Source organism: Hyla sarda, chromosome 1, assembly GCF_029499605.1.
Source record: "Hyla sarda isolate aHylSar1 chromosome 1, aHylSar1.hap1, whole genome shotgun sequence".
Taxonomy (NCBI): Eukaryota; Metazoa; Chordata; class Amphibia; order Anura; family Hylidae; genus Hyla; species Hyla sarda.
In genome coordinates this window covers 228805512-228829783 of record NC_079189.1, presented here as the reverse complement: position 1 = coordinate 228829783, position 24272 = coordinate 228805512, and the positions used below count along the sequence as shown (strand labels likewise).

The window sequence follows — 24272 nt, the reverse complement described above, 5'->3', positions numbered from 1 at the left end:
CATTTAATCTGTTTCAATGTGTTGTGTAACATTTCGTTTCTTTCCATGTTTTACTTCTGCTACCATTTTCATAAGAAATCATTGGGAGGGCTGTTCCCTATATATATAGTAAGGGCTAATACCCCCACTGTATAACTACTGCTGAAGCAGGAACCTCTGGCTGGTTCTGAAATGCGTCCAGTTTCTAGCACTGTATACTAAGTCTAGAAATACCACCTATAGCTTGATATTTTCTCGCTACCACGAATATCCATCTCTACTGAGCTGTTGTCAATCACCTGGAATCATCCTGTGTCATCAGAGTGATCCAAACGCATCATTGAGCATCATCCTCTGTCATCAGGGTGATCCGATGGCATGCTCGGCATCCACGAGGACGCTAGCCCAGTGCTGCTAAGCAAGTCTTCACGTTATCTACTGGTAACAAACACTGAGAGCGCGAGCATATGGGGATAGCAAATAAAGCCGGTTGTGCCACCAATATCTAAAGATACACAGCGCAACTATCTACTCACATACACTCAGAGCCCCCATGAGGTGAGAGGTGTGCAGCAACAGATCTAATGAGCCTCCTGAGGGCGAATTGAATACAATCTACTTTTCGCTGTGTCTGACAATATTATCACTGAGATATTGGGCAGATATCACCCCGTACAACACCTTGTCTGTTTGGATATTTATTTGTGCCGGAATGTGCGATACAAGGATAAGACATTTATAGACACTCTTTGCACCTTAATTCCAAGCCTGGACCTGTTACAGACATTTACTTTGATATAATACAATTATCTGGAGTTATGCAATTTATTGTGAAATCATACAAGTTACTCCAGTCATTCTGTATAAGACCAGCTCAGCTATCATATACTATTGTATCTAATTCCACTAACTAGTGACTATAATTGGTGGTATTCTACGTATTGGCTATATTTAATACCTACACAGTGCAATATTCATGTGATTTTATTTGTGGCTATTTTAAGGGGTGGTTTCGCAATGGCCCTGTGAAGCACCTATTTATGCATGTTATTTATTACATACTAAATAAATTATTATCAAAATATCTATGGACTTTTGAGCTCTAACATATTATTTTACTTTCCTTGCATTTTTATACCATGGGTATAGGTGTTGGGTTGCTCAGACTAGCCAGTGCCATTTAGTATCAATTGAGCCATATCCGTTTTTTACTATTATATGTTTCATAAATTAGTTAATAATTCACATTCACAAAATAGCTACTTTTATTTTAGAAAGTTAGCTTGTACATTTAGTGCTGATTTACCTGCACTATAACCCAGTATTTTGGATTGCGAGTGAACAGGCAATCAGTTTCTCTTTAATCATATACTATTGTATTATTATTTTTTTTTTTTAGTACATTGTGTGACACTTCCCGAGGGACCCCTTTATTTACTATATTTTTTTTGTGTTTTAAGAAAAAACAAACTCAAATAAAGCTTTCAGTAGTTTACAAAAGAAATCTAAGAATATGAAGGCATCACTGATCAGCAGCACCACAGCTGAAAGGTTTGTATTATTTTTTTATTTATTTTTTAAATAAGCTTTATTCACAATATGTAAATATTAACCGTAAAGTGCAGGAATCACAAGAGCCCGAGTACATAGTAATAGGTACAAATGGCTCTGTATTCTATAGAGAAGCACATTAGATTTTAAAAATATACCAGTAAACCCACGCACACACAAGATTTTCCGCCTATATGGCAAAGTATATCTCATTATATCATGTAAAACTAGCATAACAACATTCGAAAAATGTGAACCTTCATCCCTTGTGCACGGACCCCTATCTGAAGAGGTCATGGATTTGCTTTACTTTCAGTGTGCAGTTATATAATATATGTAAACATGTTCTGTATTGTTTATAATAATTTTAAGCTTGTGTTTTGGTTTTTATTTAACCCATTAAAGCGTACCTGTCACATCTCACAAAATAAAAATATAAAATTAACCCCTTAAGAACAGCCAATTTTATTTTTGTATTTTCGGGTTTTCCACCTTGCCTTCTTACAATCATAATAACTCTCTTATATTTCCATCCACAGACCTATAAAAGGGCGACCAATTATCCTTTTTAATGACGTCACTCATTTTACCATAAAATTTATGGTAAACCTGAAAATATATTTGTGTGTTGAAATAGAAAATTGCAGTTTTGCTAATTTTAAAAGGTATTTTTTTCACGATGTAAAAATAACGTTTTCTATTGTTGGACTGCTTTTAAAAAAAACACTTAATTTTTTTCTTCTTGCAAAATGTTTAAAATTGCCCTATTTTGACCTCCTATAACTTTCTTATTTTTCTGTATACAGGGCTTTATGGGGGCTAATTTTTTGTGCAGCAATCTGTAGTTTTTATGGGTTTCACTTTTGCATATATGTGACTTTATTGCTTTTAATAATAATAATAATAATAATAATAATAATAATAAGCGAGCGCATATGCGGACGACGTGTGCTCGGGGCAAGGAGCGGGCGCCATTACTATTTTCTTCTTCGACGGTCGGGGCACTATAGCTCCGCCCACAGGGCCGCTGGAGCTTACTGGAGGCGCAAATTGTCCTCCATTGCGTGCGATTATAGGTGGCAGGGGCCAATCAGCAGTGCCCCTGCTCCAGGCACGCCCCTCTCTGGCTATTGGCTGTTTTTTTTCTCCCTCTCTATCTACACTAGAGCGGAGTTCTCCTCACAGCAGATGCCCTGGGGACACAGACTCGGGTGAGAGGTGAGAGAGTTCTTTTTTCATTATGTCCGTACCCAGAACTGTTCCTCCCTCTAAACAGACAACTGAAGCGTTAGTTTCCTATTTTGTGTGTAAGAGCTGTAAATCCAAAATGCCTGGTTCTGATGAACCCACTTGCTCTGCCTGCTCCACTGCTCCCCCAGACCCCCTGGCACCCCCGGATGCTCTTTCAGTCCCGGTGGATTCGGCCGCCCCTCCAGCCTGGGTTTCTTCCCTATCCCAGTATATGGCTGACTTGACTCAAGTCTCCCGTTGGGTGGCTGAGGCCTTCTGTGACGTGGTGTCTGCCTTGAAGAGGTCTGCCCTGCGCCGGCCCTCTAAAGGGTCCCGCTCCTCTTCTCCTCCACATGCTTCACTCTCTCACAAGTGTACTAGGGGTGCTTCTTCTGACTCTTCCATTGAGTCTTCAAGTAGACGTGGGTGCTCCACTCGTGGGTCCCGCCCCCCGTGTCACCTGGTCACAAACGTCGCTCCTCCAGAGGACATTCCCGGAGTCGCTGCTCTGCCTCGCCAGAGCCGCATACCCGATCAGGGTCGCCCCCCCCCTCCAGGGCTGCCTCCACTCTTTCACTTTCTCCTGGTGAACTGGTGGATGAGGCTTCTGAATCGGCATCGGACTCAGAGGACCGCTCGGATACAATTGAAACGGTGAACTCATTGGTTGCGGCCATAAGAGACACCTTTCACTTAGAGGACCCAGGATCTTTGGACGTGACCCCTGAAGTATCCTTTCATCGTGCTAAACCAGCACCTCAAATGTTCAGTTCTCACGCTGAATTTGACACCCTTCTGGAATCTACATGGAGACATCCGACCAAGAGGTTCCCGGGAATGAAGAAGGTTCAAGTGCGTTACCCATTCGCCCAAGGACCTTGTCTCAAAGGTGGTTTCCCCTCCCTCGGTGGATCCACCAGTTTCCCGCCTTTCTAAGGCTACTACACTGCCGCTAGCAGATGCGGCTGCCTTCAAGGATCCGACGGACAAGAAGGTGGAGTCCTTAGCGAAGTTTGCCTCTGAAGCAGCAGGCTCTTCTCTGCTTCCCACCTTCGCCTCTGCATGGGTGTCCAAGGCCCTATTAGTGTTGTGCTCAAAACTCCGTCAGGGTATGCTGGCGGGATCTCCCCCCCCCCCCAGAGGACCTGACTGCTTTGGTTCTCCAAATCGAGCAACCGCAAACCCACTTCCGCACGAAGCCCCCACCCGCAGATTTTTCTCGGATGGGAGGCCGTCTCTTACTTTTTCGAACCATCTGGACCACACACATTCAGGACTGTTGGGTCAGGGACGTGGTGTCCAACGGATACCGAATCGAATTTGCCTCCCTTCCGAGGGATCAATTTTTTTTTTTCCTTCTCTGGTGAAGCAGTTTTGGGAGGCCCTCCAGTCCCTACTTCTCCAACGTTTTCGGGGTTTCTATTCCAGCCTTTTTGTGGTCCCCCAAGAAGGGCGGTTCTGTGCGGCCAATCTTGGACCTCAAGCGTCTCAACCGTCATCTTCTCATCCGCCACTTCCGAATGGAATCTCTCCGTTCAGTAGTGGCATCCATGGAACAAGGGGAGTTTCTTTCTTCCTCCATGTTCCAATATTTCCCACCCATCAGCGGTACCTCCGCTTTGAGGGTCCGGAGGGGCATTTTCAATTCGTAGCCCTCCCCTTTGGTCTGGCCACTACTCCTCGGGTCTTTACCAAGATCCTTGCGCCAGTGATAGCCCTGTTGCGGTCGGGAGGAATCTCGGTGATCCCTTACCTGGACGACCTTCTCATCAAGGCTCCCACAAGTGTCCAGACTCTGGAGAATGTGGATCTCACTCTCCAGACCTTGGATCGCTTCGGGTGGATGGTCAACCGAGACAAGTCTGTCCTTTCTCCCACCCAGTCTCTGATCTTCTTAGGACTTCAATTCAACACGGCCTCTGCCCGGATTTGCCTTCCGTCTGACTCTCCTGTCAGGAGTCCGCTCCCTTCGGGCCCAGGTCCCAGTTTCCATCTGCGTTTGCATGGAAGTCTTGGGTCGCATGGTAGCGGCCATGGAGGCCGTACCCTTTGCCCAGTTTCATTACCGCCCCCTTCAACTGGCGATTCTCTCTCGATGGGACATATCATCTTTGTCTGTCTCTCGATCGCAAGATTGCGCTCCCTCGTCGGATCAGTCAGTCTCTGCTCTGGTGGCTCCGCTCCCCCCTTCTTCTTCAGGGGTGATCATTTCTTTCCCTCCACTGGCAGGTGGTTACAACAGATGCCAGTCTGTCAGGCTGGGGCGCTGTGTTCAGGGACTAGACGGTTCAAGGCCTCTGGTCTCCCCGAGAAGCCCTTCTTCCGATAAACATCTTGGAACTGAGGGCGATTCTTCTTTGTCTTCTTCATTGGGAGTCCCTGCTTCAGACCCGCCCTGTCCGCGTCCAGTCAGACAACGCCACGGCCATAGCTTACATCAATCGGCAAGGCGGCGCTCGGCAGCCATGGCCGAGGTGACAAAGATTCTCCTCTGCGCGGAAAACAAAGTTCAGGGCATTTCGGCGATTCACATTCCGGGTGTGTTCACCTGGGAAGCGGACTTCCTCAGCCGGTCCTCAGCCGACCCCGGCGAGTGGTCTCTACATCCAGAGGTCTTTGCGCAGACCTGCGACCTCTGGGGCATTCCAGACATGGACCTCTTCGCGTCTCGGCACAATCGGAAGATTCTTCCATTTGTGTCAAAGTCCCGGGACCCCTTGGCTCTAACAGTGGATGCCCTAGTGATTCCTTGGGCGGGGTTTGCACTGCCCGATCTGTTCCCTCCCCTTCTGCTCCTTCCCAGGGTTCTGAGGAAGCTCAAAGCAGAGGATGTTCCCGCCATACTGGTTGCTCCAGATTGGCCCCGAAGGACGTGGTACGCAGATGTGGTCAGGCTCCTGGACGACGCTCCGTTGCACCTTCCACTTCGTCTGGACCTGCTATCTCAGGGTCCTCTTTGCCACCCCAATTTACAGTTGCTGCATTTGAAGGTGTGGCGGTTGAGACCGTGGTTTTGAGTGCCCGCGGATTCTCTTCCCAAGTCATTCGCAACATGCTCAGGGCTCGTAAGCCCTCCGCAGCGAAAATTTACCACCGTACCTGGCGGTCTTATTTTCGTTGGTGTGAAGCTCAGGCCTGGTCTCCTGTTACTTTTTCTGTTCCCCCATCTTCTCTCCTTCTTGCAGTCTGGATTGGAACTGGGATTGTCTCTCAGTTCCATTAAGGGTCAGGTTTCGGCTCTTTCTATCCTTTTTCAGCGTCCTCTGGCTTCTAATTCTCATGTCCTGACCTTCCTTCAAGGAGTGGTGCACGCTGCCCCTCCTTATCAGTCACCTTCTCCCCCTTGGGACTTAAATCTGGTTCTGGGTGTCCTCCAAGGTTACCCCTTTGAACCCCTGCGCCTCCTTTCTTGGAAAGTGGCGTTTCTTGTGTCAAGATACAGCTATGCGGCAAGCAGAAAGCTGGAAGTGTGGGGAGCGAGAGCCGGAGCTCACAGATGCAGGGAGCGTACCACAAAACGATTAGTTTCACGTTGGAAGTGACGCTTCTTCTGGTCAATACGTCATTCTGTCGTAGGGGAAGTGCTTATATACAGGTAAGTGTCATTGAACAATAATATAACAATTACATAAAAAAAAAAAAACACAGATTCCAAGAGAACCGCTGTACCTGTGGGGACGCGGTGTATGAGACTCAGGACTCAGATCATTTCTCTCATTAAGTCCTAGAGGACCCAAAGCTTTGAGATGCATGATCCAATATGCTTCTCTACAAAGCAATCTGACATGTTTGTCTTCTCCCATAGCAACATTCTCTATTCTCTCCAGGACGGCAAATTTTAAATGTGCAGTATTATTTGCATGGCACGATTGCATATGAGTGATTAATCGTGTCGCACCCTTTCCTGTCTGGAGAAAATAGAGATGCTCACAAACTTGAGTGCACAGTTTTCTTTTTGTTTTTCCGATGTAAAAGAAATTACAATCACAAATTAACGCATACATAACAAATGTTGTTTGACATGAAATAAACTGGTTCATCAGAATATTTTCCCCTCCTAATATAAAATTTATTCTAGCTAAATTTAGCTTACAATACCTGCAATTCTTGCAGGAGAAATTTCCTTTGGGGTCTGGATTTGCAACCAATTTTCTTTTTTCTTCTCGACATCATTTATACCTTTTTTTTTTTTTTTTTTGATGAGGGTGAGGAGGAAAAAACAACTGTTAAATCTCCAAAGAGGGAAGGGGTTAAATGTACTAATTTGGTTAAAAAGTTAGAATTTTTTTTAAAGCGGTACAATAATAAAGTATGTAATCATGGGTATCATTTTAATTGTATTGACCACAGAATAAAAAAAAATTTCATTTTTTCTGTAAATTGTACAGTGTGAAAACAAAACTTTCCAACATTTTCTAAATTGCGGTTTTCTTATAAATTTCCTCACACAATAGTATTTTTTTTGGTTGAGCCATACATTTTATGGCAAAATGAGTCATATAATTACAAAGGCCTCATACTTGTGGATAAAAATATTAAAAAGTTATGATTTTTAGAAGGCGAGGAGGAAAAAAACAAAAATGCAACAATATTTGCGGAGTCCTTAACCTCTTAAAGATTTGTTTTTCAGTTTTTGCATTTTAGTTTTTAAAAATCATAACCCTATAAATTTTCCACCTAAAAATCCATATGATGGCTTATTTTTTGCGCCACCAATTCTACTTTGTAATGACATCAGTCATTTTACCCAAAATTAGACGGCGAAACAAAAAAAAAATCATTGTGTGACAAAATTGAAAAAAAAAAATATTTTGTCACTTTTGGGGGCTTCCGTTTCTATGCAGTTTTCGGTAAAATTGATACCCTACTTGTGTAGGTTTGATTTTGTCGCACTTCTGGAAAAAATCATATCTACATGCACGATACATAAATACATTTAAAGATGTCATCTTCTGATGCCTATAGCTTTTTTATTATTCCACATATGGGGATGTATAAGGTCTCATGTTTTGCGTCACTTTTTATTCGTTTTTTTATGGTAGAAAAAGTGTTCAAAAATACACTATTTTGGCTTTAGGAATTTTTTTTACGGTGTAATTAATATATTTTCATATTTCGGACATTTACGCACGCGGCGATACCACATGTTTATATTTTTATTTACATAGTTTTTTTATATGGGAAAAGGGGGTACTTATGACTTTCATTAGGGAAGGGGTTAAATCACGTTTATTAACACATTATTTTCATAGCATTGCACACACTGATTTCCTACACTGATCACTGCCATGCACTAGCATGGCATTGATCAGTGTTATCAACGCTCAACTGCTCCTGGCTGGATCTCAGGCAGGGAGCAGTCATTCGGCAATCGGACAGTGATGAGGGGAGGCAGGTAAGGATCCTCTTCGCATCCTGCAAGCTGTTCAGGATGCCAAGATTTCACCATGGCGGTCCCGAACAGCACCACTGAGCCCAAAAGGGTTGAATTCTTAAGGGGTTAAGGACCAAGCCCATTTTCACCTTAACCCCTTAAGGACCGGGGTTTTTTCCGTTTTTGCATTTTCGTTTTTTGCTCCTTGCCTTTAAAAAAATCATAACCCTTTCAATTTTGCACCTAAAAATCCATATGATGGCTTATTTTTTGCACCACCAATTCTACTTTGTAATGACGTCAGTCATTTTGCCCAAAAATTTACGGTGAAACGGGAAAAAAATCATTGTGCGACAAAATTGAAAAAAAAACCCCGCTGTTTTGTAACTTTTGGGGGCTTCCGTTTCTACGTAGTACATTTTTCGGTAAAAATGACACCTGATATTTATTCTGTAGGTCCATACGATTAAAATGATACCCTACTTATATAGGTTTGATTTTGTCGGACTTCTGGAAAAAATCATAACTACATGCAGGAAAATTTATACGTTTAAAATTGTCATCTTCTGACCCCTATAACTTTTTTATTTTTCCGTGTATGGGGCGGTATGAGGGCTCATTTTTTGCGCCGTGATCTGAAGTTTTTAAAGGTACCATTTTTGCATCGATCGGTCTTAAATGATATAAAAAGTGACCAAAAATGCACTATTTTGGACTTTTGATTTTTTTTGCGCGCACGCCATTGACCGAGCGGTTTAATTAATGATATATTTTTATAATTCGGACATTTCCGCACGCGGTGATACCATATATGTTTATTTTTATTTACACTGTTACACTTTTTTTTTTTTGCAGTGTTATAGGTCCCATAGGGACCTATAACACTGCACACACTGATCTTCATCATTGATCACTGGTTTCTCATAAGAAACCAGTGATCAACGATTCTGCCCATGACTGCTCATGCCTGGATCTCAGGCACTGAGCAGTCATTCGGCGATCGGACAGCGAGGAGGCAGGTAGGGGCCCTCCCGCTGTCCTGTAAGCTGTTCGGGATGCCGCGATTACCCGCGGCTATCCCGAACAGCCCGACTGAGCTAGCCGGCCACTTTCACTTTTAGCCGCGCGGCTCAGCTCTGAGCGCGCGGCTAAAGGGTTAATAGCGCGCGGCGCCGCACGCTATTAGAGGCGGGTCCCGGCTTCACTATGACGCCGGGCCCGCCGTCATATGACGCGGGGTTACTGTGTAACCCCGCGTTATATCAGGAGAGCAGGACCAAGGGCGTACCTTTACGCCCTTGGTCCTTAAGGGGTTAAGGATCAGAGCATTTTTTGCAAATCTGACCACTGTGAATTTAACCCTCAAGGACTCCAGGTTTTTCTGTTTTTGCTCTTTAGTTTTTTTCCTTATTACCTTTAACCTCTTAATGACAAAGGGCGTAACAAGTTAACAAAGGTCATTTAACACCTTCCCTAATAAAAGTTTGAATCACCCCCTTTTCCCATTTAAAAAAAAAAAAAAAGTGTAATTAAAAATAAACATGTGGTATCGCTGCCTGCGTAAATGTCCGAACTGTAAAAATATATCGTTAATTAAATCGCACGGTCAATGGCGTACAAGCAAAAAAATTCCAAAGTCCAACATAGCGTATTTTTGGTCACTTTTTATATCATGAAAAAATGAATAAAAATCGATCAAAAAGTCCGATCAATGCAAAAATGGTACCGCTAAAAACTTTAGAACACGGCACAAAAAATGAGGCCCATACGCAGAAAAATAAAAGTTATAGGGGTCAGAATATGACAATTTTAAACGTATACATTTTCCTGCATGTAGTTATGATTTTTTTCAGAAGTACGACAATATCAAACCTATATAAGTAGGGTATCATTTTAACCGTATGGACCTACAGAATAAAGATAAGGTGTTATTTTTACCGAAAAAATGCACTGCGTAGAAACGGAAGCCCCCAAAAGTTAAAAAATTGCGTTTTTTTTCTTCAATTTTGTTGCACAATGGGTTTTTTTTTTTCAATTTCGACATGGATTTTTTGGTAAAATTACTAATGTCACTGCGAAGTAGAATTGGTGGCACAAAAAATAAGCCATAATATGGAATTTTATGTGCAAAATTGAAAGCACTATGATTTTTAGAAGGTGATAAGGAAAAATGAAAATGCAAAAACGGAAAAACGCTTAGTTCTTAAGGGGTTAAAAAATCATAATTCTTTCAATTGTGCGCCTAAAAATCTACCACCAATTCTACTTTGTAATGACATCAGTCATTTTACCCAATAATCTGCGGGAAAACAGAAAAAATCATTGTGCGACACAATTTTTGGGGGGCTTCCGTTTCTTCGCAGTACATTATTCGGTAAACATGACACCTTATCTTTTTTTCTGTAGGTCCATATGATTAAAATGATACCCTACTTATATAGGCTTGATTTTGTTAGTATGAGGGTTCATTTTTTGCCTTGTGATCTGAAGTTTTAGCGGTACCATTTTTGTATTGATCGGACTTTTTGATCACTTTTTATTCATTTTTTCATGATATAAAAAGTGACCAAAAATACGCTATTTTGGACTTTGGAATTTTTTGGTGCATACGCCATAGACCGTGCGGTTTAATTAACGATTTATGTTTATAACTCGGACATTTGGGAGGTATGTCTCATTTAGAAAGCCCCCATGGTGCCAGAACAGCAAAAATGAAAATCCAAGGAAACCACTATTTGGGAAACAACACCCCTCAAGGAACGTAACAGGGACTATAGTGAGCCTTAACACCCCACAAGTGAGTGACAAATATTCGCTAAAGCTAGACGTGAAAATTATTTATTTATTTTTTCACTAAAATGCCGGTGATACCCCAAATTTTTCATTTTCACCAGGGGTAATAGGAGAAAATGCCCCCCAAATTTGTAACCCCTTTTCTTCGGATTATGGAAATACCCCATATGTGGATAAGTGCTCTGCGAGCCCACGACAGGGCTCAGAAGAGAAGGAGCCCCATTGGGCTTTTGGAGAGAGAATTTGGTTGGAATAGAAGTTGGGGGCCATATGCATTCACAAAGCCCCCCTTGCTACCAGAACAGTGGACCCCCCCACTCCAACATGTGACCCTATTTCGGAATCTACACCCTCACGGAATGTAATAAGGGGTGCAGTGAGCATTTAAAGCTCACTGGCATTTGACAGATCTTTGGAACAATGGGCTGTGCAAACCTCCAGCTGTTGCATAACTAGAACTCCAGACATGCCCTTTAGCCGTCTGTGCATGCTGGAAGCTAGAGGCACCCTGGTTGGGAAACCTTAAGTTAGGTAACGGACAAACTCAGTGTTTCCGCACCAGTGTGCCTCCAGCTATTGCAAAACTACAACTCCCAGCATGCACGGACAGCCAAAGGGCTTGTTGGGAGTTGTAGTTATGTAACAGCTGGAGAAGCACAGTTTGGAGAACAAACAAACAAACTACAGTGGTCTCCAAACTGTAGTTCTCCAAATGTTGCAAAACTACAACTCCAAGCATGTCCGGACTGTCCAGGCATGCTTGGAGTTGGTTTGGCAACACCTGAAGGGTCAGATGTTGCAGAACTACAATGCCCAGCATGCCTGTCTAGGCGTGCTGGGAATTGTAGTTTTGCAACATCTGGAGTGCCACAGTTTAGAGTAGGGATCGACCGATATCTTTTTTAGGGCCGATAATCAGTGGCGGTTAGGGCCGATAACTTATACCGATATTCCGGTATAAGTTATGGGCTATTTATCCCCCCGCGACACCGCTGCAGATCCTGGATTTAAAGCGAACGCTTTAAATCAATTAACTGCAGTGGCTTTTGCGGTGCCATAGGCCGCCGCCGCCACCACCCGCTTCTATCCCCCTGCCTGTTCGGGGGTCCTGAGTCCTATCGCCCCCACCGCCGCACCGCTCCGCGCCCCCTACCGCCGCACCGCATCACACCCCCCACCGCGCCGCCCCGGCCCCATTGCCTCCCCCATCCCCGGTTTTATAATTACCTGTTCCCGGGGTCCACTCTACATCTGGCTTCGGTGGCGTCCTCCTGAGCTGTCACTGTGCGCACTGACGGTGACGTCACGTCACTCGTCATTGCGCACAGCGTAACGCGGGACGCAGCAGGAGCCAGAAGTAGCGTGGACCCCGGGAACAGATAATTATAAAACTGGGGATGGGGGAGGCAATGGGGTCGGTGTGGAGGGTGCGACGCGGTGCCGATTCCGATAATGCCCAAAATCGTGATTATCGGCCGATAATATCGGCCAAACCGATTATCGGTCGATCCCTAGTTTAGAGACCACTGTATAGTTGTCTCCAAACTGTGGCCATCCAGATGTTGCAAAACTACAATTCCTAGCTCCTAGCATGTTTGGCAGCCAAAGGCTGTCTTAGCATACTGGGAGTTGTAGTTTTGCATGCTCTTGAGTGTAGGTTTTTTTTTTTTTTTTTTTTGCAGATTATATGATTATTTGCCTACTTTCTATAACGTTTTGCAGGATCAGGAATGTCATAACTTTATAGTCTGGACAATTACACACATCGCAATACCAAACCTGTTTACATTATTTTTATTTTTGCAGTGTTCTATTTGAAAAATGAGAAAAAGGGGGTGATCTTAATTTTTGTTAGGGAGGTGGTAAATATTTTTCTATATATATATATATATATATATATATATATATATATATATATATATAATATAAAAATTTTTTTTTTTTTTTTTTTTTTTTATTCTTATGGACGGACCCATTTTTTACCTTGATGACCAGGCTCTTTTTTAAAAAATTTGACATGTTTTTCTTTAAATGGTAATAACTTTAGGACACTTTCTCTGAGTGGAGCAATTCTGAGATTTTTTTTTTGTGACATATTTTTTGTGGAAAATGTCCAAAACATTATGAAAAACTGGAACATTTCTAGTGTTTATTTTTTGGTGCTCACGGTGCGGTAAAAGTGGTTAAATTTAATCTATGGGTCGGTACAATTATGGCGATACCCATTTTATAACTTTTTATGTTTTTTTCCTTTTTCTGAGATTTTTTACCCTATTTTGTGTTATGTACCAACAACCGTAACATATTTTTATTTTTAGCCAATACTTTGTACTTTGAGCAGACATATTCAAGCTTTATTGCTTAAAATCAGCAGGATACATCTTGTGTAGGGGAGCGGACAGGAGCGGTGGCAAGGGGTCTGACGAAGCATGACTCCTCGTGATATGGTCCGTTGCCCATCCACCCCCCTCACCACCGCTCCCCCGCGCAAGATGTAGCCCGCTGATTTCCTGCAATAAAACTTGAAGATGTCTGCTCAAAGTAGCCGGTGAGTGCTTCGCTTATCCTTCTAAATTTGGAGAATTGTTACTTGCATCGTTTCCTACATGTGAGCACCGCATACAGGGTCGAGCACACAGATATGCAGCTGCCATGGACTACAGTGGGTTCCTAATGGTGTAGCTACAGCTGTGCACAGGACTGTATTCTAAGTTTTTTATTTTTCATATGACGCTATTGAGAGAGGGCTTATTTTTTGCAGGACAAGCTGTACTTTATAGTGGTATCATTTTTGTGATACAGGCTACCTTTTGATCTTTTTTTTATTCTGCAATTTTTACCAAAATTTGCGGATTTTGCGTTTATTTATTAAACATTTTTTGATATTCAGGGCTTTTAATGGGAAAGGGGCATTTTTTTCCCCACTTCATACTTTTGTTAAAGAACTTTATAATTTTTTTTTTCTTTCACTTTTTACAGGTTATACTCTGCTGCAATACATTTGTACTGCAGCACAGTTAGACCTGATGAGCTGCAGACACTACAGCCTGTGCGATCCAGCCTATAGCTGGATTGCACAGGCTTCTGTAGCAGTCACACAGTAGGTCATGATCTGACCTCCTGCTGCCGTAGCAACCAAGGGCAACCTGCTATAGTTTTGCGGCGCACAGTTTGTGAACGGGGAGCCCCCTCACCCTGTCAACACCATAGATGTCGTGATCAGGATTTATCCATGGGGTTAATGCTGCCTGGACCGGCGCGAATGCGGCCCTGGTAGCTGCGGCAGGTCCCCTGCTGTGATTACTTCTGTTTAAAAATCCTAATCCTTCCAGTACTTATCAGCTGCTGCATGCTCCACAGGAAGCTCTTTTCTTTAAAAAAAAAAAAATAAATAAATATAAATCAACAACAAACAAATTCATATGTTGTAGTGACATGTTATTGAGACACTTACCAATCAGAAAAAAACAACTGGCTGCAGTGCCTGTTTGTTCCCGTTAGTCAACGCTAAGTTTGAAGAGTGGTGTTTTGACTTGCAGAAAGTGCTGCTGCCTGTTTCTTTTAGTGATTGTTGGAAGACTCAATACCAGAACCCTGACCTATCAACACTTTTGACATGATAGATAAGGCACAGAATTATAAGACTGTGTTGACCAAACTTTGTTGCCATGTTGTGTGGAATATTTTGGGGTATGATAATTACTATAGGATGTTTAGCTATTGATGATCTCTGAGGTGCATTGCTGCCCCTTTTTAAAGGAAAACTGACAACAGCATCACCTGCACTAACCTGAATGTACAGGGTAATAGTGTGAGGGTGATGCTGTTTAAAATGCACTTTCCCTAGAAAATATAATTTCTGCGGGTTCTGAGCAAGCTATATTTTAACCTTTTAAATCAAATTTTGTTTTCTGAGCAATGGAAATGTTCTCCTCAAATTTAAGCAATGCTTCTCCCTCCTGGATACCCCAAGGTTCTTTCAGAGGCGGCTGCTGTCAGTTTCCCTTTAAAATACAGCTATATCTTAATAAGACAGGGATTGGTTTTAGTTAACTGTGATTATTTGTTGGAAAAATTTGTATTCAAGGTGTAATTTATTTTAACCCCCTGGGACTTAGGGCAACAGGATGTAAATGTACGACCTGGGTCCCACTGCAGCTATGAAGCGAGCGCAGGAGCTGCACTCGCATCATAGACTGTGGGTCCTAGCTGCTATTAGCAGCCAGGGACCCGCCGGTAATGGTGGACATCAATGCACTCAATATTGATCACGGCATCTGCTGATTGCATTTAATGATTTCACTAAGTAGTATCCTGTGGGGACTAAATAAAGTGAAAGAAAATGTGAATAAACCTTCCCCCACCCTGCTCTTCTCTTCCTATTATATATATATATATATATATATATATATATATATATATATAACACACACACACACACACATATATATATATATATATATATATATATATATATATATATATATTAAAGTAAAACAATAAAAATAAATGAACATACTTTTATTGTCCTGTGCGGAAATGTCCGATCTATTAAAATATATTGTGTTACTAATCCTGTATGGTGAATGGCGTAAACATAAAGAATACTAAAGTTCAAAAGTACAGGTTTTTAATTGCATCATAAAGCAGAAAAAGTACCATCTAAACAAAAATAGTAGCCTTAAAAACTAGAGCTCATGGCGCAAAAAAAGAGCCATCATATATCCCCATATTCGAAAAAATATAGGGGGTCAAAAGTGGGCAATTTTAATTGCTTAACGTCCGGTGCCATATATACACACACACACACACACACACACACACACACACACGCCACAGCTGTGTGGCAGGTCTATGAAGCAAGCTCAGGTTATCGACAGCCAGGACTTGCTAATGCCGGATATTGGCGTTCGGGCCGATGTCTGACAACCCTTCAGACGCAGTAATCAAAGTTGATTGTGGCATTTAAAATTCCATAAATCTACTGCTGGTACGTCACCGGAGCTGATTAGGACCATCGTGTGGAAATCTCAATATCCTTATCAGCTGAGAGTACGGTAGGAGGGCCCTTACCTGCTTTCTTGCTGTCCAATCGGTGCTCCTATGCTCCAGTCAGCCATGGCAGGCTGGAGCAATGAACACCGATAACACTGATCAGTGCTATGCTATTATTATGCTAGAATTGTTATGTGTATGCATTCTAAAGATTACATCCAATAGTCCCTTTTATGTTAATGAAACCACACGGTCAGTGTCGTAAGTGTAAAAAAAATACCAGAATTACATATTTTTGGTCACTTCATATACCATTAAAAAAATAAACAAAAAGCGATTTAAAAGTCCCATAAAACAAAAATGGTACTGATAAAAACTACACATAAAGGCTCAAAAAATAAGCCCTCACACATCCTTCTATATCTAATAAATGTAGTAAAGTAAAACAAAACCTATAAAAATTGGGTATCATTGTAATTTTACAGACATTCAGAATAAAGAGAACATGTTATTCCCAGTTTCTCCTCACAAATTTATTTTTCAGTTAGCTATTGTTTTTTTTAATGCTAAAATTAGGGATGTCATTACAAAGTACAGTTGGTGGCTCACAAAACAAGCCCTCATATGGGTTAGAAGTTGAAGAGGAAAAAACTTAATCCCCACAAAAAAATATGCCCAGTCTTAAGTGGTTAAATATACTGATTTTGTACAGTAAAGTTTGACTTTTTAATAAAGTACAATCATAGAAAAACTATATAAATTGGGTGTCCTTTTAATCACATTGAGCAACAGAATAAAGACAACATAAATTTTACCATATAGTTCACTATGTAAAAACAAAACCCCCAAAAGTTGCAAAATTGCAGTTTAAATTTCCCCCCACAAATAATACTTTTTTTTTTTGTTTCGCCGTATATTTTATGATAAAATGAAAGTTGTGATAACAAAAGTTCAATTGGTCACACAAAAATAAGACCTGATGTGGTTCTGTGGATGGTAAAATAAAAAGTTATACTTCTTGGGTGAGGAGGAAAAACGAAAATGCTAAAATTTTAATTTCCTGTGTCCATTAGGCCAAAATGGGTCCTTATGGGGTTAACCACTCCCTGTACATTCTTTTAAAGGAACAAAAAAAAAAAAAAACTTGCAGCATGCTCGGAGCAGTTTTGAGTCTATTCAGTTAGCTTATAAGGGGGGGGGGGGATTTATTAAAACATGTGCAGAGGAAAAGTTGCTGAGTTGGCCATAGCAACCTATTAGATAGCTTCTTTTATTTTGTAGAGGCCTTGTTAAATATGAAAGAAGTGATCTGATTGGTCGCTATGGGCAACTGGGTAACTTTCCTCTCCAAAGGTTTTGGTATATCTCCCCCATGGCCTTTACACTTCTCCAGGAAGAACGGTAACCAGTTTTCATGAACCCGAGTGCTCTTCCCATTGGAAACTAGTTGATTGTGTATGTGTTCATTAGCATATTAGGGTGCAGGAACTAATGACAAAGATAGCTAGTTAAGGTGTATAAAAATAAATAAATAAATCCATGCCATGGTCAGGGAATGCTGTCGGCTGGATTTTTTTTTTCAGAAGGCATCACAGTTCCTCTTCAACATTATCATTGGATAAGTTCTATTTGAGTAATTGTTACATTCAAGATATTACTCATTTTAACGGCTTAACGACCCATGGATGTAAATGTCCTGATGTGGTGGTACTTAACGCACCAGGATGTACATTTAAGTCATGTACGTGACAAGAGCATTGCACCAATGCTCGCATCATGCACGGCAGGTCCTGGCCGCCATCAGCGATCGTGCTGATGTCTTCCATATACCCCTCAGATGCCGTGATCAATACAGATCACAGCATCTTCAGTAATGCGAGCGTTTAAATGGTCAATCGGATCGCCTGCGGCACAGTTGCAAGGATACGATAATCCATCATGGCGGCTGGAGGTCCTCTTAACTGCCTTTGACCGTCTCCAGGGGTCTTCTGCTCTGGTCTGAGATTGAGCAGACCAGAGCAGAAGATTGCTGATTACACTGATCAGTGCCATGCATATGCTTAGCACTGAACAGTATTAGCAATTAAATGATTGCTATAAATAGTCCCTTATGGGGACATGAAAAGTGTTTAAAATTAAAAAAAAAAAATCCCCTCCCCCAATTAAAATTTTAACTGTCCTTTTTTCCCATTTTACCCCTAAAAAGCATTAAAAAAAAAAAAAAAAAAAACTATTTGGTATCACCGCGTGCGTAAATGTCTCAACTATCAAAATTAAAATACAAAAGACAAAAGTGCTCCCTCGTGTGACACCTTTAGCATAAGAATTAAAAATAGGTGAGCCAAGGGTTAACTCATCTAAAACGGTTGTGCAAATTCCGGCACAACATGTATATGCATTTGGTCATTTAACCCCTTTAGGACCCTTGATGTACGCGTACGTCATGACACCCTGGTACTTAAGGACCCATGACTTACGCGTATTCCGGCCCCTGCTGCGCGCCGGGCGGGGATCGCACTGGGATGCCTGCTGAAATCGTTCAGCAGGTATCCCGTGCAAACGCCCAGGGGGGTCATCAAACCTCCCCATGTCGGCGATCGTGGCAAATCGCAAGTGAATTCACACTTGCAATTTGCGCGATTCCGAGTCATAACGGGTCTATGGTGACCCGGAATATAAGGGGGGATTGCGGTTGTCTGACACCCACAATCCCCCTGAAGCGATAGGAGTGAGGTGGCGGGGTGCCACCCCTCCTATCCCTGCTATTGGTGGTCTAGATGACCACCAATAGCAGATCGGGGGGGGGGGGGGGTTAACTTTCGTTTTTACCATCCTGCCCACCCACAATAGGCGGGGCAGAACGGGGAAACGACTGGGACCGGCGCCGAAGATGCACTTACCCATCCAGACGGGCGACGAAGGCTGCGGGCGGCGATGACGTGTGGCTGGATCCGACGGAAGCCGGTAAGTTGCCTAGCAACATCTGGAGGGTACAGTTTGAGACCATTATACAGTGGTCTCTAACTGTAGCCCTCAAGATGTTGCAAAACTACAACTCCCAGCATGCCCAGACAGCAGTTTGAGGATGCTGGAATATGTAGTTTTGCAAAAGCTGGAGGGCTACAGTTTGAGACCACTATATAGAGGTCCCTAGACTGTAGCCCTCCAGATCTTGCAAAACTACAACTCCTAGCATGCCCAAACAACTGTTTGCTGTCTGGGCATGCTGGGATTTGTAGTTTTGCAACAGCTGGAGGACCACAGTTTGGAGATCACTTTGTATTGTTCTCTAAAACTGTAGCCCTCCAGATGTTGCAAAACTGCAAATCCGAGCATGCCCAAACAGCAAACAGCTGTCTCTGCATGCTGGGAGTTGCAGTTGCGTACCTCCAGCTATTGCATAATTACATCTCCTAGCATGCCCTTCGGCGATCAGTACATCCTGGGAGTTGTATTTTTGCAACAGCTGGAGGCACACTGGTTGGAAAATACGGAGTTAGGTAACAGAACCTAACTGAAGGTTTTCCAACCAATGTGTCTCCAGCTGTTGCAAAAGTACAACTCCCAGCATGCATGGTCTGTCAGTACAAGCTGGGAGTTGTATTTTTGAAACAGCTGGAGGTTTGCCCCCCCCCCCCCCCCATATGAACGTACAGGGTACATTCACACGAGCAGGTTTACAGTAAGTTTCCTGCTTCAAGTTTGGGCTGCGGCAAATGTTTCACCGCAGCGCAAACTCCTAGCGGGAAACTCACCATAACACGCCAGTGCGCATGTACCCTAAAAACACTATACTACACTACACTAACACATAAAAAAGAGTAAAACACTACATATACACCCCTTACACTGTTCCCCCCAATAAAAATGAAAAACATATTGTATGGCAGTGTTTCCAAAACGGAGCCTCCAGCTGTTGCAAAACAACAACTCCAAGCATTTCCGGACAGCCACTGACTGTCCAGGCATGCTGGGAATTTAGCAACAGCTTGAGGCACCCTGTTAGGGGTATTCTATGCCAGTGATTCCCAATGTCCCCACCCCTATGCAATCCCTAATTTAGTCCTCAAATGCGCATGGAGCTCTCTCAATTCGGAGCCCTGTCGTATTTCAAGGAAACAGTTTAGGGCCACATATGGGGTATTTCCATACTCGGGAGAAATTGCACTAAAAATTTTGGGGGCTTTTTCTCCTTTTACCCCTTATGAAAAGGAAAAGTTGGGGGCTACACCAGCTTGTTAGTGTAAAAAAATAAAAAATTTTGCTGGTGTTGCCCCATACTTTTTATTTTCACAAGCGTTAAAAGGAAAAAAAGGAGAAATTTGTAACGCAATTGAGTACAGAAATACCCCATATGTGGGCGTAAAATGCTCTGCGGGCGCACAACAAGGCTCAGGAGTGAGAGCGCACCATGTACATTTGAGGCCTAAATTGGTGATTTGCACAGGGGTGGCCGATTTTACAGCGGTTCTGACAAACGCAAAAAAATAAATACCCACATGTGATCCCATTTTGGAAACTACACCCCTCACATAATGTAATAAGGGGTACAGTGAGCATTTACGCCCCACAGGTTTCTGACAGATTTTTGGAACAGTGGTCCGTGAAAATGAAAATTTTTTATTTTTCATTTGCACAGCCCACTGTTCCAAAGATCTGTCAAACACCAGTGGGGTGTAAATACTCCCAGCACCCCTTATTAAATTCTGTGAGGGGTGTAGTTTCCAAAATAGGGTCACATGTGGGGGGGTCCACTGTTCTGGCACCACGGGGGGCTTTCTAAACGCACATGGCCCCTGACTTCCGTTCCAAACAATTTTTTTCCCAAAAGCTCATCTGAGCATTGTACTGCGCCAGCAGAGCATGTCCACACATGGGGTATTTCCATACTCAGAATAAATGGGGTTTCAAATTTTTTTTTGGGGGGGGGGGGGCTCACTGGACCCCTAGTTACGTGCCTTGAGGGGTGTAGTTTCCAAAATAGTATGCCATGTGGTTGTTTTTTTTTTTTTTTGCTGTTCTGGCACCATAGGGGCTTCCTAAATGTGACATGCCCCCCAAAAACCATTTGAGAAAAACTAACTCTCCAAAATCCCACTGTCGCTCCTTCCCTTTTGAGCCCTCTACTGCGCCCGCCGAACACTTGACATACACATATGAGGTATTTTCTTACTCGAGAGAAATTGGGTTACACATTTTAGGAAGATTTCTCTCCTTTTACCCCTTGTAAAAATTCTGTAACTGGGTCTACAAGAACATGCCAGTGTAAAAAATGAAGATTTTGAATTTTCTCATTCAATTTGCTGCTATTCCTGTCAAACACCTAAAGGGTTAACAAACCTTTTGAATGAATGTCATTTTGAATACTTTGAGGGGTGCAGTTTTTATAATGGGGTCATTTGTGGGGTATTTCTCATATGAAGGCCCTTCAAATCCACTTCAAAACAGAACTGATCCCTGACAAGTTTCGATTTTGCAAATTTTGTGAAAAATTGGAAAATTGCTGCTATACTTTGAAGCCCTCTGATGTCTTTCAAAAGTACAAACATGTCAACTTTATGATGGAAACATAAAGTAGACATATTGTATATGTGAATCAATATATAATTTATTTGGAATATTTATTTTCCTTATAAGCAGAGAGCTTCAAAGTAAAAAAAAAAAAAAATGCTAAAATTTCAATTTTTTCTTCAAATTTTGGAATTTTTCACCAAGAAATGATGCAAGTATCGACAACATTTTACCATTAACATAAAGTAGAATATGTCACGAATAAACAATCTCAGAATCCGAATGAAAGGTAAAAGCATCCCAGAGTTATTAATGTTTAAAGTGACAGTGGTCAGATGTGCAAAAAATGGCCATGTCCTACAGTGAAAATTGGCTGGGTCCTTAAGGGGTTAAAGCTGCTGCACATTCCTCCTCACAATCCCAAGCGTGCATAATAGATTCCAATATCACTCCAACCTCCACGCAAGATAATATGCGCTGCCAATAAGGTGATCCAGGGGTGGGGATAAAAACTTATTTTTTATTAAAACATGCTACGCGTTACGAAACCGGACCGGTTTCTTGTTCAGGCATGACAAAAATCACTTAATGCTCAGAATAAATACCCACAATTCCAATCACATGACAGGAAATTACATCAACAATACACACATTTTACAAAATAGATTAAAAAAAAATAGATAAAAAAAGAGAATATAAAAAAAAGACAAAAAAATATTGAAAATATACTAATAGTATTAGATCAAACAGTAGTCCGTTCTATAACCTCATTAAGCCCTTTCGTGGCCAATGTGTTAAAGGGGTATTCCAGGCCCAAACTTTTTTTTTATATATATATCAACTGGCTCCGGAATGTTAAACAGGTTTGTAAATTACTTCTATTAAAAAAAATCTTAATCCTTCCAATAGTTATTAGCTTCTGAAGTTGAGTTGTTTTCTGTCTAACTGCTCTCTTATGATTCACGTCCTGGGAGCTGTGCAGTTCCTATGGGGATATTCTCCCATCATGCACAGCTCCCGGGACGTGACATCATCATTGAGCAGTTAGACAGAAAACTTCAGAAGCTAATAACTATTGGAAGGATTAAGATTTTTTAATAGAAGAAATTTACAAATCTGTTTAACTTTCCGGAGCCAGTTGATATATATAAAAAAAAAGGTTTTGCCTGGAATACCCCTTTAACCCCTTAAGGACTCAGCCCATTTTGGCCTTAAGGACTCAGTCAATTTAATTTTTACGTTTTCATTTTTTCCTCCTCGCCTTCTAAAAATCATAACTCTTTTATATTTTCATCCACAGACTAGTATGAGGGCTTGTTTTTTGCGCGACCAGTTGTCCTTTGTAATGACATAACTTATTATATCATAAAATGTATGGCGCAACCAAAAAACACTATTTTTGTGGGGAAATTAAAAAGAAAAACGCAATTTTGCTAATTTTGGAAGGTTTCGTTTTCACGCCGTTCAATTTACGTTCAAAATGACGTGTGTTCTTTATTCTGAGGGTCAATACGATTAAAATGATACCCATTATTACATACTTTTATATTATTGTTGTGCTTAAAAAAAATCACAAACTTTTTAACCAAATTAGTACGTTTATAATCCCTTTATTTTGATGACCTTTAACTTTTTTATTTTTCCGTATAAGCGGCGGTATGAGGGCTCATTTTTTGCGCCGTGATCTGTACTTTTTTTTTATACCACATTTGCATATTAAAAACTTTTAATACAATTTTGGACTTTTTTTTTTTTTTCTGTTCACGCCGTTCACCGTACGGGATCATTAAAGGGGTATTCCGCCACTAGACATCTTATCCCCTATCCAAAGGATAGGGGATAAGATGTTAGATCGCCGCGGTCCCGCTACTGGGGACCCCGGGGATCGCTGCTGCAGCACCCCGCTATCATTACTGTGCATAGCGAGATCGCTCTGCACGTAATGACAGGCAATACAGGCTCATGACATCACGGCCCGCTCCCGCCAATACAAGTCTATGGGAAGGGGGCATGGCGGTCGTCACGCCACCTGCCATAGACTTGCATTGAGGGGACGGGCTGTGATGTCATGAGGGGCGGAGCCATGACGTCACGCTGCTCCGGCCCCTGTATCGCCCGTCATTACGCTCAGAGCGAACTCGCTCTGTGCAGTAATGATGGCGGGGTGCCGCAACGGCGATCCCCGGTGTCTCCAACAGCGGGACCGCTGCGATCTAACATCTTATCCCCTATCCTTTGGATAGGGGATAAGATGCCAGGGGCGAAATACCCCTTTAACATTTTATTTTAATAGTTCGGACATTTACACACACAGTGATACCAAATATGTCTATTAAATTTATTTTTTACGCTTTTTGTAGGTAAAATAGGAAAAAATTGACGTTTTACTTTTTTATTGGGGGAGGGGATTTTTCACTTTTTTTTTACTTTTACATTTTTTTACATTTTGTTTTTACACTTGAATAGTCCCCATAGGCAATACCATGATTGCTAATACTGATCTGTTCTATGTATAGTACATAGAACAGATCAGTGTTATCGGTCATCTTCTTCTCTGCTCGATATCAGACCAGAGCAGGAGATGCCGGGAGCCGGACAGAGGCAGGTGAGGGGACCTCCGTGTGGCGTTCTGAATGATCGGATCCCCACAGCTGCGCTGCGGGCGATCCGATCATTCATTGAAATCGCGTACTGCCGCAGATGCCGGGATCTGTATTGATCCCGGCATCTGAGGGTTTAATGGCCATTGCCGGCGGGTCCCTGGATTTGATCAGCAGCCGTGATCAGCCGCGCATGACACGGGCATCGCTCCGATGCCCGCGGTTATGCACAGGACGTA

At 42.2% G+C, this 24272-nt stretch overlaps 1 protein-coding gene across 6 annotated transcripts in view; it reads left to right on the top strand.

Annotated features, from left to right (window-relative positions):
- LOC130365641 (centromere protein C-like) overlaps positions 1 to 24272 on the top strand; it is a 322002-nt gene that overhangs the window by 114324 nt on the left and 183406 nt on the right. For all 6 annotated transcript variants that reach the window (XM_056568882.1, XM_056568886.1, XM_056568883.1 and 3 more), the window contains exon 9: positions 1440 to 1530. In XM_056568882.1, the coding sequence (XP_056424857.1) occupies positions 1440 to 1530 (91 nt within the window). The remainder of the gene's footprint in view (positions 1 to 1439; positions 1531 to 24272) is intronic.